The following is a 17,659-nucleotide window of genomic DNA, read 5'->3' on the forward strand; positions in this document are numbered from 1 at the left end:
CCTGCTGTGGCTGCCGCTGCCGGTCCTCTCCGGCCGCCGGCTCCGCTTGCCCCTCCGTTCATCAAATTACCGCTTCTTTACAGCCTCTCACCCGCTCTTCTCTCGCAAGTGCCTGTCTCCCCTGAGAGGTGTCTCTCATTTCTGCCTCTCTCTCCACCCCTTTCCACTGATCACCGTGCAATTCTCGTCAGCTCTGGGCATCTCTTCCTCTCCCTTCCCTGTGCTGGGTGTCTCTACCTCCTCTCGGCTCTGTGCATCGCTCCATCCATCCATCCTCCCTCTCTCTCCGCACTGGTGTGTGCGCGCATCTCCCTCCAGCCGCCGGCTGCCAGCCCTCGCCCTGCAGCGCTGCCCGGAGCAGCCGCCGCCGCCGCCCGGCCCTGCCCGGCCGCCGTGAGTCCCGCCTCAGCCCGCGTCCTCCGCCCGCCTCGGCACCATGTCCGGCTCCGGCAGGAAAGACTTCGACGTGAAACATATCCTTCGCCTCCGCTGGAAACTGTTCAGCCACCCCTCGCCGGCGGGCGGCCCGGCGGGGGGGGGCTGCTTGCCGCCCGACAGCAGCTTCGAGCACTGGGGGCCCAGCCAGAGCCGCCTGCTGAAGAGCCAGGAGAGAGGAAACGGCGCCTTCTGGAAGAAATCCGCCTCCTCCGCCTCCTCCTCGGCGGCCACCACCGCCAGTCCGCCCAACGGGACGCTGCTGCCCGCCGGCGGCCGGCTCCGCGGGGGGCACGGCCCGGGGCCTCCGCCGCCCCGCACCGTCTTCTACGTGGAGTCCCTGGAGGAAGAAGAGGAGGAGGCGGAGGCGGCGCCCGGCAGGATGGAGGTCGCCCGGGAACCCGAGAAGCCCCTGGCGCCGCCGGAGCAGAAGGAAGCGCCGAGGGGCTGCGCGGACGGCGGGTGTCCTGCAACAGGTGACGGAGGAGGGCACAGGTAGGAAAAGCCGTTGGCTCGCCCTGCGCGGGCCGGGAGGATCGGGAGGCCGTGCCCCTGCCGCGCGGCTGGGAGGAGCTACGGGAGCGGGGCTCGGGGAGGAAAGTTTGCTGGGAGCTGGGGTACGGGGCTCATCCGTTTCAGACGCCACTGTTTGTGGGAGAGGAGCGGGAGGGCGGCCCCGGCTTCCCGGGGGAACGTGGCCTGCTGCGCCGCCAGCTGTGGCCACCCAACTTTAGGAGAAGTTAACCGAAATGCGAGGGTGAGGCGGTGATGTTCTGCGTCCTGAGGTGTCAGGTGACCGCTGAAAAAGCGACGTCTCCTCTCTGGGAACTCTGCCTCTAAATGGTGTTCGAGAAAAGAATTTAAGAGTCATGAACTGAGTGATACCTAAAAAAGCCCATACGAACCGGCAAGTCACAGGCAGGTTCTGATAGCTTCACATGGAATGTCTTTGAATGTTGAACCTTTTCTTTTCTTCTCAGTCCCACTCCCAACACAAACAGACATTAAAGTTATTAGGAGAGGGAAATGTAGCTCTGACAGAGCTTCCAGAAGTGCTGTCTTATGAGGATGAGAAACTCTTTGTTGATTTAATTCTGACTGCTCAAACTCCCGATGGTTAAAGTAAATTTATTTCTAGCTCCCTTATCATTTACTACTTCTTCTGTGGCAAGTAAACATACAGGTCTGTTTCTAAATAGAAAAGAGACATCTAGCATTCTTGTGGCATAACTTAACATCTTACTGAAAGTAAAATATATCAAATACTTAGTTTAGATAAAGAGATAACTGCATTTTTTAGATTAACATAGCTGCACATATACATCAAATTCTAGCTTTTTTCTCCTAGTACAAATTACAGAAGTGGAGAATATATTCTAAAGAATACATTCTCTGCTTTAAGCTCTTAATTGTGTTAGCAGTGGAGTTCTTTTCATAGTAAATGAATGTCGAATAGCTGTTGAATGTTGAATGGCAGTATATGATATTAGGTAAAAGATCAGAGATGCTATGAATTCTATAAACATCAGAAGTTATTCTAACTAAGAATCATAGAATCACAGGGTGGCTTACATTGAAAGGGAACTCAAAGATCATTAGAGGATAGCATTTGATAGAAAATATTAAGATAATGGAGGTAAGACAAAAGGTTTACTCTCCAGGGTTTCTGAACAGAATAGTTTAAAAACTGCTGCAAATCCAATACTGTTGTATAGATGGTATATTTTGTGCACTGCTGAGCATCTTCAGAGATCTTACACACTGGCTGATGCTTACAGGGTTTTGATGGCACCTCTTAATTTATATGAACTTCCTCACAGAATTGTCAAGGTTGGAAAAGACCCCAAGATCATCCAGTTCAACCGTCCACCTATCACCAATAAATCATCACATCACATAAGTACTCTGTGATACATATCTAATCTACTCCTTTTGGGATTTTATAGCCTATTCCTTTCATGTTTTTCATTTATTGATAGTGAAACAACATCTAGTAATCAGTAGATACTAGGCTTGTTGAAGTCATATGCTAAAGTTTGCCAGAATTCAAAATAATGTAGATATCATTGTATTATTAATGAAAATGCCCCTTTGAAATATGAAAATGTTTAAGATATTTTACAGGCTGAGACTTCATTTTTGTTTTTCTGTCCTAGACCTTTTGGTTTATCCATATCAATTTTGAATGTTCTGAAAAGAGATGATCAAATACTGCAAAAATGTTGGTGGTGTCATTGATTACCAGTGCCTGATTCCATGGTCCAAAAATCTTCCTATGCCTCAACATCTGCTCTTTTTTTTTTTTTTTTTGTAGAAATTATCTCTTTGTAAATGATGCAAACTTTTGTACTTCATTATGGAGATACATAGTTGTGCACACATATATAACTGCACTTCAGTCCTGAATGATAGATGCTACCAGATATGTAAAGAGCCATACATTCTTAACTCTCAGCAAGCCTTAAGGCTAATATTTTCTTGGTACAGTGAGTATAAAATTGCTAGCTCATGGCTCCCTTTGGTATTTTGTCCTGAACACAGAATCACAGAACGATATAATTGCAGAGCCACAGAATCATAGAATGACTTGGATTGGAAGGGACATTAAGGATTATCCAGTCCTACCCCACTGCTGTGGGGTAGATCAGGCCACCCAGAGCTTCATCCATCCAAGATTTGAATCCCTCTAGAGATGGGACATCCACAGCTTCTCTGAACTTGTTCCAGTGCCTTATTACCATCTGAGAAAACAACTTCCTCCCAATATCTTAATCTTGCCTTTTAGTTTCAAACCCTGGTCATATCACTACATATTTTACAGCTATTTTAAAACATTAGAACTGTTGGGAAACATTTTTGTTTTGTGAAATCAATGAGAATTCATCATGAAACATACCCACAATGTTTCAAATGTAGAGAACAGGAGATCTCCAGGAGTGTGGCGTTGGTAGTATGTTATGTGAGAAGCAAGTCAACAAGGAAGTTTTGGGTTTATGCTCCATATTAATATATTTGTTACTACTTTTTTTTTTTTTTTTTCTTCCCATTTTTTTTCCTTGGAACTTGTATCCCCAAACCTTTCTTTCTAGTTGTTTCCTTCCGCTCAATACCCAAAATCTGTTCTGGAATTCTTTTTCCTGATAATAATATATGTATTTACAGAACTTCTCTGTTGGGGCTATTTATGGATTTGTAGCTACAGTATTTTCACATATCTAAGTTAAATACCTTAGTTGTAATATTCTGGAGTACATTATGGAATTTATGTCATAGGATAGAGAGGTTGAGTTCTGTTTTATTAATTTGCTTTGGTACATTTCTAAAGAACATCCTGTTGGGTTAATTGTACAGATATTTTTTGTGTGTAAGTAGGGTTACATGGATAGTTCCACTGTCCTTAGGAAGACCTTACATCATTATTCATGATATAAAATACTGAAATAAGTGCTCTACATTCCATATTGTTTTGTAAAAATAAAATAAAATAAAATATTTTACAGTGAGTTTAGTGTTAAGACACTGTTTGTTTGAAATCTCTCAAAAGCCTACATATCAAATTGTTTTACAGCTTGCATGTCAAATTTCAAAATGACTGCGTAAGATATCACAGATTCTATTTTGATCTTAATTATATAAGAAAAAGCTGTCAGAAAAACAATCTATACAGTGGATTTGCAATTAAGATTTAAAATCAACTCAAAAAATCTTGAAAAATACCAGTTCTAAGATTTCTCCTGTGTGTTATAATGGAGTTTTTGCATGATCATGTTTGCTTTTTCTACATGACCTATCAACCAACTCACAAGACGAACAGCACTCACTTAATAAGCCATGTTTTATTCTTTCCTTGCTCATTGAATTATAGAATGCTTTACTTGTTTTAAAACTATCCAAACCTTTACTTTGATGACATAATTACTCATGAGCTCTCAGTATTGTTCCATTTATGGGATTTCCTAACTTTGAAGTCTTTGGCTTTGCTTACCTCAATTTCCACCCCTCCCCCCCCCCAAGATTTGTTTGTTGGTTTGGCTTTAGGAAAGAATGGAAATGGAAGAGAAATTGTGTTGTTAATTTGTCTTCCCTGGGAAGCAGGACTGAAACTTCAGGATTCAGTGTCACTTGAATGGGTAGAATAACTAATGACAAAAGGAGGTTCACAGCTGTGTGGATAATTATAAGGATGATTATGTGTGGTCTGTGCAAAAGATCTGGAGATATGGCAGCTGAAGTGAAAGCGGTCTGTAGAACCTTCTGCTTTGAGATTCACATGGCAAGCACACACACACTTTTCTTCTTGTTCCCAAACTTAGTTCCATTAATTCCATCCTTTCTAAACTCCTTTTGTCTTAGTATTTATTCTTCCGGATGTTATCCTAGCCATGCTCTCCTTTGCACAGTCTCAATCTTTCGTGACTATATGATTTAAATCCTGGGCTTTTCACACAGAGAGTCTCACTTGATTTTCCTCATTTTTTTTGATTTCCTCTGCTATAGGACTGTCCGTTCTTTGTTATATTTTGTCCCAGATGCTTACACAAGTCAAGTCCAGCTGTCCTGTAATTGCTTAAAAACTGTTCATACCTCTCATCTTCTCGCACTTTTTCCTACTCTGTATTTCAGTATCCTTCAGAGCTTCCTCCACCTCAATTCTAATGGAATTTTTACACAGAATTTCGATTCCTGTGTTCCTTCTCTAGTGTCCACTTTTGCCCTGTTCTTCTGATTTCTTTCCTGAATTGCTGCCAAGTTGATGGTACCATTTGCTATATCTAATGGTCAGTAAGACCCCTGAGTGTCAGTAATTCGATGACGCAGTTTTATCTTATCTCTTTCTTAGATACCCATTTTAGAGTAAGATAAATTTTCATCCAGACATGCCTATTTTCCTTCAGTGAGTGTAACAGTAGTCTAGAGTGACTAATTTATATTAAATGTTTGATTTAATGTTTAATATTCAGTTAAATATGGAAGAAAAAAAAAATAGATAATCTGAAGTCTACGTTGCAAATTCAAATTATTCTAAATTAATGATATCTTGGTAGATTTTTATAGTGTGAGTAAAGAGCATATAACTCATCCTAATGCATGCAAAGGTGCTGTTATAAAACATGGGGACAGTAAACACACAAGAAACCAAGACTTAAAAGCTTTTTTTGTTATTATCCATGTAATTTAAATATTGAATGAAATGATATTTTCAACAGAGTCGTAGAATGTTCTAAGTTTGAAGGAACCCACAAGTAACACTGGCTCCATGCAGGACTACCCAAAAATTAAACCATGCGTCTGAGTGCATTGTCAAAATGCTTCTCGAATGCTGTAAGTCTTTGGTGCCATGACCATTGCCTGGGCAGCCTGTTCCAATGCTCAACCACTATCTCACTGAAGAATTTTTTCCAAATACCTAACATGAACCTCCCCTGACACAGATCCACACAGTTTGCATGGCACATACCTCTGATCTCAGAGAGCAGATATAAGAACCTCCACTTCTTTGAGGAAGATGTAGGCCATCATGAGATCTGTGTCTCCTCTTCTCTGGACTGAACAAACCAAAGGACCTCAGGTACTCCTCAGACATAGGTAAGAAGTATAAATACAGTTTGCTCTTTCTGTAGTATATAAGAAAGTAGGTATGGAAAAGAGTAGCATTTTAGAATTCTTAAGCATTCGGAAACTGTGGTGGCTGATAAAAACAGTGTTTTCATTTCTAAAACCATGCCATACATGTGTGCATGTAGACATCTAAATTTGTATTATTTACATTGTTTTTGTCACAATACGCAATAATGTAAAAAGTGGATATGTATACATGTATACATATATGCATATATATGTATATGCATATATATGTGCATATATACATACTTTTTACATTCCTATATAGATATTAATAAATCGGTTATAGGGTTGTTTTTTTTTAGTGCTATTTTTGTGAGCAGTAAAATTCACTTAAATAGCATAAATGGAAAAAATTAGAAAATATCATTGGTATCTGTGTTAAATTCATAAAGATGGTGCTGCTGCATATAGGTTAACATACTTTTCGCACCTGATCTTTGCTTTCTAAAACCTAGTTTTTATTCCTTTGACATATTTTATTATATATTGTTGCAAACTGCTTAAGAGATTGCTCTTCCCTTTTATATCTCAAATTTGCATTTCCTAGGTGAAAACTTTTTTTCTAAAAGTTTTACTATAATCTTTTCACAGAATTTCCTAGTAGATGAATTTCTCCACTCTCAGTTACATATTGGCTGTCTTGCATGCTTTTTTTTTTAGCAATTAGGATCCACAGTCCATTCTTTCACTTATGTAGGCATCTCATCTTTACACTTTTTTTGCTACTTCATGTGGAATTTTATGTATTCACTTGTCCCAGCTGGATTGATATGTGGGCTTTAAAGTAGAAGGTAAGTAGATTCTGGTCCTCTCATATTCAGGCTCTTAAAGAAATCAGAGAACATCTAGCCTAGCCTAGTGTCTCTACAAAGGTGCTTTTGCTTGTATCAGGTACATCAGTTTGTGCTTTAAATATGTATTCTACACGAAACAGAATTTCTTGAGTTGTTGAGTAAAATAGAAAACAAAGCATGAACATGGGTATATCAGAAAATTCAAAATACACTTGGGGAAAGAATTCAGACTTAGTACAATGTTATATGTATTGGAATACAGTTTGGAATTATTTGCTATCTAGTTTACTACATTAGAATGAACACTAGAAATCAAACATTTACCATTAGATCTCCTTGGAAATAAAGCATTTTCTCCTTTGTTCTTTGGCATTGTTTCAATGCTTGCTATTATCTGAGTTTGAAAGACAGATTTGTCTATTTTCCAAAAGTCCCTTTCAAAATTATTTCCTGAATCTAAAATAATAATCTTTATCACTTTGAATTGATTGTCAATTATGACACTTTCTTATTGCCTATTAGTGACTGGCTTTATTATGTGCAATGCATCATTCGTCATTCTTTTTTTTTCCTCACTGCATCAGTCAGGTTTTCTGCTTTACTGTGTATAATCAACACTAGAATGATCTACCTTCTGTAGTGCTTGGATTTGTCATTTATTTTTATCCTCCTTCCCACTCTAACCACATGGGAAAAACATTGCTATTACCCCATGTTTTTACCCCTTTTTTACTGCTACTGTAGTGGAGCTTCGTGCAGTGTTCAGAAAGGAGGCCAAAACACAAATAAAGGATGACGTTCTTTCCAGACAGGTATAACCGAACACTTAAACCATCTTATCTGAATATAGTCCTAGGCTGAATCCATCTTTGGATTCTAGTTGATATTACTCAGCTTTGTAAACAGGGTATAGAAGTATGTAGGGAGAAGAAATGTGAATGCATACATTAAATATATGTTTGTTGTGTTTGTTTTTGTTGAAGCTGTTTCATAGAATATCTTAGTTTAGTGATGAAGAAGTTCTTTTAGAACATAGAAGTTCTCTCTTGGAGGATAGCCAATGTCACTCTGGTCTTCAAAAAGGGCAAGAAGGGAGATCCAGGCAATTATAGGCCAGTCAACCTCACCTCTGTCCCTGGAAAGGTGATGGAGCAGATTGTGCTGGATGTCATCTCCAGACAACTGGAAGAAAAGGAGGTTATCAAGAGTAGTCAGCATGGGTTCACCAGGGGGAGGTCGTGCTTGACCAATCTGGTAGCCTTCTATGATGTTGTCTTTCTCTGGGTGGATGGGGGGAGAGCAGTGGATGTAGTCTACCTTGATTTCAGCAAGGCATTTGATACTGTCTCCCACGACATCCTTATAACAAAGCTGAGGAAGTGTGGGATAGATGAGTGGACAGTGAAGTGGGTTGAGAACTGGCTGACTGGCAGAGCACAGAGGGTCGTTGTTGGCGGTGCAGTGTGGTTGGAGGCCTGTAAGCAGCGGTGTGCCTCAGGGCTCGGTGCTGGGCCCGGTCTTGTTCAACGTTTTCATCAATGACCTTGATGAGGGAATAGTGGCCACCCTCAGCAAGTTTGCTGATGATACAAAGTTGGGAGGATTGGCTGACATGCCTGAAGGCCGTGCTACCATTCAGCAAGACCTGGACAGGCTGGAGAACTGGGCAGTAAGAAACCGGATGAGGTTCAACAAAAGCAAGTGTAGAGTCTTGCATCTGGGGAGGAATAATTGCATGCACCAGTACAGGTTGGGGGATGACCTGCAGGAGAGGAGCTCTGCCGAGAGGGACCTGGGTGTCCTGGTGGACGACAGGTTGGCCATGAGCCAGCAATGTGCCCTTGTGACCAAGAGGGCCAATGGCATCCTGGGTTGCATTAAAAAGAGCGTGTCCAGCAAGTCGAGGGAGGTGATCCTCTCCCTCTACTCTGCCCTGGTAAGGCCTCATCTGGAGTACTGCGTCCAGTTCTGGGCTCCCCAGTACAAAAAAAGACAGGGATCTCTTGGAAAGAGTCCAGCGGAGGGCCACAAAAATGGTGAAGGGCCTGGAGCATCTCTCCTATGAGGAAAGGCTGAGTGAACTGGGTCTGTTCAGCCTTCAGGAAAGAAGGCTGAGAGGGGACCTGATCCAGGTCTATAAATATCTAAGGTGTGGGGGGCAGAATGGCGAGGCCAGACTGTTTTCAGTGGTGAGTGGAGACAGGACAAGGGGAAACGGCCGGAAACTGCAGCATAGGAAGTTCCGCACAAATGTGCGCAAGAACTTCTTTACAGTGAGGTGACGGAGCACTGGAACAGGCTGCCCAGGGAGGTGGTGGAGTCTCCTTCTCTGGAGATGTTCAAGACCTGCCTGGATGCCTACCTGTGTGACCTGGTGTAGGGAAACTGCTTTGGCAGGGGGGTTGGACTCAATGATCTCTGGAGGTTCCTTCCAACCCCTGCAATTCTGTGATTCTGTGATTAAGCTTCTTGGACAAATGTCGTAAATGTGGAGAAGATATGCAAAAAGTTCATCTGAATATACAAGAATAACTTCAGATTTGCAGCTTTCTGTTCGTAAGCTTCCTATTGAAATATAAGTTAATTTAATCTTGTAGACAGGTTAGGTGTGTCACTATTCTGTGTCTTCAGAATAATCGGGTTCACCACTTTTTCGCAAATTCCTTATTTCTCTGCTTTTAAACAGGAAATAGGAGTGATTTTAGTATACATCCATTCATTATTCATCACCACATACACTTCGGCTTCTATGCATGCAACTGAATTATGATTATTTGTGAATGATCAAAAGGTTCCTTTTACAAAAAGATTTATTACATAACTTAATAGTACTATGCATCAAGTATATCTTCCATACCTGCTCTAGTTACTTATTTGAATTTTTGTTTAATAATTACTAGTCCATTTTTTTTCTTAATCTTTGCTATTAATTAACTTCCAGTGATAGCCTGCTTTTTTTTAGCAATTATCTGAAGAGCAGAACAAAAATATCTCAAAAGAAATAAATAATAAAAGATTAGCAATAGCATGCACACCTACAAAATAGGATTTATAACAAGAAAGAGAGAAGGAAAGAAAATGGAATGAACCATCTAATATTTTGATAGAAATACATTTTGGATTATTTTGTGTTCTAATGACAGATGTAAATGTAGGATGTAAAACTGCTTTTCAGAAGATGCTTTAACTGACGAGGTTTCAATAAACATTTGTTAATCAGCATATTTGTTTATTATTAAGCCTCTCAATTTGAGTTTTGCATATCTTAACTGTTGTTATTTTATCTTAGATTAATGGGTTTTGTTGAAAAATATATTATTTGGGATGATTGAGACATGGATGAAAGTGAATGCTTCATTTGGGGTGGAAATGGAATTTATCAAAACCCCTATAAAAGAGAAGGAAGTGAAACATCTTTTTCACATGCAGAAATAGAAACAATAGTTGCTTTTATGTCAGAATCGTAGGATATATCAGTTGGAATTTTTCAGATTTTTCTTCTGCGCCAAGTACTTTAATTGTAGTCACTAATGATTAAATAATGAAATAAAGCTTATACTTTAAGATATACTTCTGAAAAATGAAAAAAAAAAAATCTTGGAAATGTTGTCAGTATGTTACTGTGCAGAATTAGAATCTAAAATAACCCTGAAAAAAAGAGACAGTCTCTTAAAAGTGAATATAGAGCAGTTCAACTTAGTATTCTGCCAGAAGAATAATCAGGAAAAATACCCAATGGGATCAACTGACCATGCAGCAGTTCTGCAAAAGATTGGCAGTTAGTAAAGAACAAGTAAAATATGAGTAAACAATACCATGCTGCAGCTTAAAAAATAATCAAAGGAATATACAGACAGATGCACAGCCCTTGAAACAAGCTGATTTGGTAGAGTTTCAGCCCCACTATTGTCAAGGTCTTTGGAAAAATTCCAGATAAAAATCCTAGAATTCTAGGAAACATGGCATACAAAAAAATTGCTATAGGAAGCATATTTTCCCTTCTCATTTGATAAAAGTATTGATCTACTCGTCCTGTGGAAGGAGTATTGGAGAAGACTTAAAGGGCTTAAATTACAATCAGACATTCAGCAGGCAACAGAATGTATAGATAGTGAAGCACAGGAAAAGATTTCCTGAGAGCCCTGTGGACTGGTGAATGTAAGTGATTAGAAGAAAAGCTAAACAAACATCAGCCAAACATGATGCGTCTAGGAATGATAGCCCTTTTTCTTTAAAGCCGGAAGTGCATCAAGTAATCTTTCATGAAAAATTAGCTGGTATCTTTCTATGAAAAAGTTTCTTCCAAATGCTGATAGTTTTTAAAAATCCAAACATTTTGTACGGAGAGTAAAAGTTGATCATCTTTTTATGAGCAAGACTCTGAATTCTCTTACACTAAGAGAATACAGAAACAGCAACTTGGAGAACTGAACATCTCTTCTAATCAAGGAGACTGCTGTCTGAAGTGTCCTATTTTGTTTGTAGTGGTGATTGGGAATTGTGTCAGAAAAAAAGGAAGAGACAGGGAAGGGAGGAATTTGTGTTGCCTTCTCAAAGTCTTCCTCCTGAAAGAGGGAATCATCAGAGGATTTCCTTCCAAATCTCAGTGATTAGGAACTGATACAGATGCTTCTCAAATCTTTTCTCTGCCATTGCATTTTATTTCCTTATGCATTAAGAGGAACATTTTTAAAATATTATTGGAAAAGTTTAAGCTGCAGAAAAACTGAAAAATAACAAGATTATTTAATCACAAGTGTGAATTTTGGGAAGAATTGATTTTTGCTTTTTATTTTAATTATTATTATTCACAAAGTAATTTTATATTACAACTGAGGATGGCTAGAAATATGTGAAGTCAAATATCTTCATTATTCAGAGTCTTTTTTCCTCACCTGTCCTAGTATATTAAATAGAGCCTCTTATGATTAATGTGCTGTAGGAAAAGCTCAAATATACTTCAGGGTTTTTATTTTGGTTTGTTTTGGTTTTCATGTTAGCATATGAAAACATCAGTTGAAAACAAAACAAAAAAACAAACAAACCAACAGATGGTTTGTGCATTCTGTTACAAGCAGATGATAAGCACTTTGACTAGTATTGTGTAGATAATATTGTTTGCTAAAAGTTTTGAAGAAAAGTATGAAAGCAGCTTAAATGAAGCAGAAAAATATTTATGTCTGTTTTTACATATGAAAAGGTGAAGAATCTACATATTTCAACATATGCACTTTTTTATGTTTCTGTCTGTGTAAATATAGATAGGATGGAAAACAAGGAACTACTAATTTTAAAGCCACAACATTGTTCTGTTCTACAGATTTCTAAATCTTTTTGGATGCAGTTATTTAGCAGAATGGAATCTTTCAGTTCATTACATTATATATATATATTTATATATATATATGTTGGGTTTTTTTTGGCAATGCCTCTCCCCTTTTGACCATCTTGAATATCAAATAGATAGCCTTTAACTGATGCTTTATTAAATGATTTGTATTTCTTTTTATTTTTGATGTTTGGTCATTACTTCATTTTTTTTCATGAAAAAATGCAAATAATATTATTGCCCTTTTCCTTTTTCATAAAAATAGATTGGAGGAGATTGGTGCTTAGAGAAAGTACATTTTTCTTTTGGAGCCTGAAAAACATCAACGTATCATATCTCTGAAACAATGACTTCAGAAATATTCTTTATAGCTATTATTGATAGTTTCTGGTAATTGTATTCTTGACAACTTTAAAACTAAAGTAGTTTTCTACAAGTCCTGTATTTACACGTACTTGATATACTATTGACAACAGCCTAGGATCTAATCTGCTTTACAACTTTCTTGTCCTTCCTACAAATATACTTAATTATTCTTAAATTAAAGCTTATAGATTACTATCAACATAATATTTCAAGCTTATTACCCGTTATTGCTACAGAATACTCAGTAAGATGTAGTGTCAAAGGGGAATGAGATGTATTATCTTGTATCAGAAAATACCATTTTAGTTAAAAGCTTAACAGGGCCAAAAGAGCTGTATTGTTCTTCTGATAAGACTTGAGTTTCAAACTATCTATTGGCCCTGCTGTATTGACCTTTTAAGATGACATTTCTTCTTAAATCTCTACATTTCATTACAAATTAATTTAACTAAACATTATAAAAAAAGTTTCTGGGAATAGAACAATCTGTAGGTATTATAGATACTATTATTATAACTAGAGCATTTTTGGTAAATGAGATTCATGCTAGAGAAACTGTACTAAATTGTTAGTTATCCTGTTTCGATCTACAAGGATTTTTCATAGTAGTATTATTGCCTGTTGGATTATCAGAACCAAAACAATTTGTCAACTGTGCCAAATTTTCTTGGATAGAACTGCAGGCAGTTAATGTCTGTGCAGCTATTTTAGGCTTGTTTTTACAATGATGTATTCATTTGTTAATAGAATTTTGACAGTCCAGTGGTGATCTAGCTAATGGACTTATCAATTTATTGACCTAACAATTGTATACAGTTCATCTGGGTAAAGAGAATGTGGGATATTATGCTCAGAAGGAGTTTACTACCTGTAGGATATAATTATGTGCATTAGTTGAATAAGGAAAAGTAGAAATTTGTTAAGGAACAGTCCAAATAGAGCTTCAAATGGTTTTGCAAATAACAGAGGATCCAAGTAGTAACAGAGGGTTCAAGTATTTGGATGAATTTAATTCCGTTTCATTCAAGTAGTACTATTGTTAACCTCCTTTAGATGCACTATAGAATTAAAGTTCATGAGATAGCTTTCTGAAGGAAAAAAAAAAAAAAAAAAAAAAAAAGGGAGCATAATACTTTAATCACAGAACACTTATTCATTTGTTCATATTTCAGTACCATGTCAGTAAAAATTTGTTTTGTACCTCCTGCAACCCAACCTTCACTGAATATCACATTACTGAGATAAGTACACCAATTAATTGTGTTCCTGCAAGTTTTAGAAAACACTTCATTTGCACATGGCAGCTGGCGTGCCACCACCAAAGTTCTTTTGGAAAGGTTGGTGTGTATCTGTGAACAGATAACAGAAAATCTTGTTATGCTTCAACTAAGAGATCAAAAATGTATTAGGAATCAAGCTGTATTAGTTCTGATGAAGAGTACAAGTTTTAATTTTATTACATTGTGTGTTAAGTACAATATTAACAACCAAGTCTTGGTTTAAAACCAGGGTGCCTCATTGCACTGGGCATTGTTGGAACTCTTTTTAGTATGAAATTGACTGTAAATGAGTAGAATTATTTTTTAACTGAGGAACAATGGAGCTGAGAAAGTATAGAATAAAACAACACAAAAAATAGCTGTAAGCTAACAGTGAACTGCTGCTGTCTTCATGGCAGTTTAATTCATTTTGCTTCAAAACTACATCAATCGAGGAGCATTTGCAGGGACAGTTATCATATGTCAGTGGAGAGACAGTGATATCTTAAGATAGATCAGCTTGTTCACTTGCTACTATCTGTCCACATCCCAGTACTAAAAACTCTAAATGTTGAGTTTCACTTTATTCAATAAAACAGAAAAATGAAAAATGTTAGTTGTCTTGTTTTATCCAATATTTTTGATATACATCTAGCTTAGCATTCACAGACCTGAAACCAGCTTGGAAGGTATTGGATGGTTTAGTTTAGATTGCTCCAAAATGTGTTGCGAAGGGCTCCATGTTTGTTGCATTTGAAGAAGCCAGTATGGTAAATAGGTTTTATATTCATTGTTTTGTTGCTTTGAAGAATGTGAGGTCTGAAGCAGAATATTAATTTTGGTGAGGAACTGAAAGTTCAGTTCTATCTTGCAAAGGCATTATTAGGTTTTTGTATTACAAGGAAAACAGGATCACCATTCACTACAGAATACTGCATTTCACTTTGGTGACTTATTCTGTTGTATCTTCCTACACTCTTTATAGCCAATTGAGAAATACACACTTATAAGTCAGCCACTGTCAAGCTGACATATATCAGATGATTGAATGCCTACAATGAAATGGAATGGATCATGCTTCAGAAGTGCCTGGATGTCTACAGTGCACATCCCAACTTTCCATCAAAGTATAGTATATATATACATGCATACATATACATATATACTATATATGCATATATACAATACATGCATACACACACATATATATATATATGAATAGACAAGGGCAAAAGAAAATCTGAATATTACCCTTCTGACGTGTTTCATGACAAGGCAGAATAAACAATCAGCTTAAGGAAATGATATTAAAATGATTAAAAATAAAATGATAGGAAGAATTAAAAGAGAATACACAGCAGAAGCAAAAATAAACTTTCACAGAGTTACTTGAAATTACAGCCACTACTTCAGAGACATTAGGATGAAAATGTAACTCACTTTGCAGAAGGGTCTAATTAAAAGCTGAAACAAGAATTACACATTGTAGATCTTCATAATGAAAATTTTTATACCTATAAATTTGCAATAAAAAAATGAAAATCTCAAGTGTGAAATTTCAAGCTACTTTTTCAATTGAAAGTGATAGACATTTATTTATGTGGATGAACATTTCTGAATTTATAACAACTGCACTGAAGTTGAAACTTAGTCTTAGAGAGTCCTATAGTTATCGACAATTCAACTACTAATTGTAGCTAAAATCCATTTGATCTTTATTGAGCAGTACTGTCTTACCAAAGTTTTGGTTTGGTCAAGACAAACTAATTGTAATTCTGAAGACATATCTGTAATAATTTCATTTTATTAGAACTTAAAGGTTATTCTCCTTTTTTCTTTTTCTGCCAAGAATATGCCAGAATTAAATATACCTGACAAAACAAACAAACAAACAAACCACAACCAACTAACCAAAAACAAAACAAAACAACACAAAAGAGAAAAGCATCCCTGTAAAGCCGTAAGGAAAAGAAATGCGCAGTTCTCTCCTTTTTGGTAGGTACACTTTCCCTCCTTTAAGCAGAACATCTCACAAGCTCAACTCTTGTCTTAATATTTTATAACCTTAAACCTTATAAAAGTTTAACTCTGATATAAAAGTTTAATACATAGCAGAAGTCAGATGCTGAATAAGAATGTTTTGGAAGGGATTCTTAAGCACAAAGAAGAAAGCACTGAAGTCATTTGTGTCTTTTTCATGTTTGAAAAACCAGCTTCAGTGTCACCCCCTCAGTTTTTTTTTTGACAAAAGGACCGTCAAAAGATTAGTTATAACCTTTGGAAAAGGTTACGTTCATAATGTCAAGCATAGAAGTAATGGAAACATTTGCAGACTTTTACATTTTCAGTTTGCATGTTTCTAAAGTCAGTTAAAAATATCATTCAGAGATAAATGCATTTTGAAATAAGCAATGCTGAAGCTTTTATCTTCCAGAAAGTATTTTAAAAGAAAATGAGTAAGAGAAAAATGATTAATTTGTATTCCAGACTGAAGTCTTTGTGAGCCCCTTTAAATGTGCATTTAAATAGCATTATTTGAATTAGTTTTCACTTAACTGCAACTGTATATACCATGCTGCTTTGCTGCAATGATTCCACTAAAATTAAGCAACAAGACTTCTAAGAAATCACAGAATCACAGAATGGCCAGGGTTGGAAGGGACCTCATGAATCTCCAACCCCCCTGCCACATGCAGGGCCATCAACCTCCCCATTTGATACTAGACCAGGCTGCCCAGAGCCCCATCCAATCTGGCCTTGAACACCTCTGGGAACAGGGCGTCCACAACCTCTCTGAGCAGCTTGTTCCAGTATCTCCCCACTCTCTCATAGTAAAGAACTTCCCCCTGATATCCAACCTAAATCTTCCCTCCCTCAAATAAAAACCATTTCCTCTTGCCCTGCTGTTATCTACCCTTTCAAAGAGTTCATTTCCCTCCTGTCTGTAGGCTCCCTTTAGGTATTGAAAGTCTGCAATGAGGTCACCCCACAGCCTTTTTTTCTCCAGGCTGAACAAGCCCAGCTCCCTCAGCCTTTCTTCGTAGGGGAGGTGCTCCAGTCCCCTGATCATCTTTGTGGCCCACCTCTGAACCCTCACCAACAGCTCCCTGTCTTCCCTGTACTTTTTTTTTTTTTTAAATTAAGGCAGATGAAGGCTTATCTGTGTGATAAGGAGTCTTTTAGGCATGACTGGTTGGGGCTAGCCACAAGTAAGGTGCTTAAAACTGTGTTAAAACAGTTAAAACAGTTTTATGGTCCTATATTAATAAAAGCTTTCTTAACTATATGATTGATGGTGTTCGATATCTTTGTTTCCAATTCTCATACATAGCTTCAAAGACTGAAATGAGAGACATTTTATTTTGATCTGTCTTTACTTCCTCTACATGCTTCATTTACTCTGTAGTTTGCAGCAGTGTGAAATACAGGTCACATATCCACTGACTGTGCAAGCCATGGAGAGCGTTAATGTGAGAAAGAATTTATTCAGAACAAAGAAATCAACTTTGCAAAAGATCATTCTTTCTTTTTCTGTCTTGCTACCTATTTCCTTTTCCTTCTTATTCCACAGTATTGTGCTTTGTTGTTATTGTTTCCTCATGAAAACACTACTTTATAAACTGAAAACATAGTAAAATCTCCAGTCATGACAAATGACTCAAGTCAGTCTTGCCTATTAAGTCCAATTAGTGGTTGCAGTATATACTGATCTGTAATGAAGAACAGAGTGTAGTGTCTGCAGAAAATTATACTATTATTTTTTCCTCAAGTAAGTCAGACAACCACAAACTGTTTAAGTTAGGTTATTCATAAAGTCTCTACTTTTAGTTTTCTATGGAGGTAAAAGTTGC

General features: G+C 37.7%; 1 protein-coding gene across 2 annotated transcripts in view; it reads left to right on the forward strand.

Annotated features, from left to right (window-relative positions):
* The first annotated feature begins 436 nt into the window (after positions 1 to 436).
* The window catches only part of KLHL1 (kelch like family member 1), a 220,081-nt gene continuing 202,858 nt past the window's right edge, over positions 437 to 17,659 (forward strand). For both annotated transcript variants that reach the window (XM_042839007.1, XM_042839008.1), the window contains exon 1: positions 437 to 930. In XM_042839007.1, the coding sequence (XP_042694941.1) occupies positions 437 to 930 (494 nt within the window). The remainder of the gene's footprint in view (positions 931 to 17,659) is intronic.

The sequence above is a fragment of the Centrocercus urophasianus genome, unplaced genomic scaffold (genome assembly GCF_019232065.1).
Source record: "Centrocercus urophasianus isolate 14NV4802_14NV808 unplaced genomic scaffold, USGS_Curo_1.0 seq_9, whole genome shotgun sequence".
NCBI classification, from domain to species: Eukaryota; Metazoa; Chordata; class Aves; order Galliformes; family Phasianidae; genus Centrocercus; species Centrocercus urophasianus.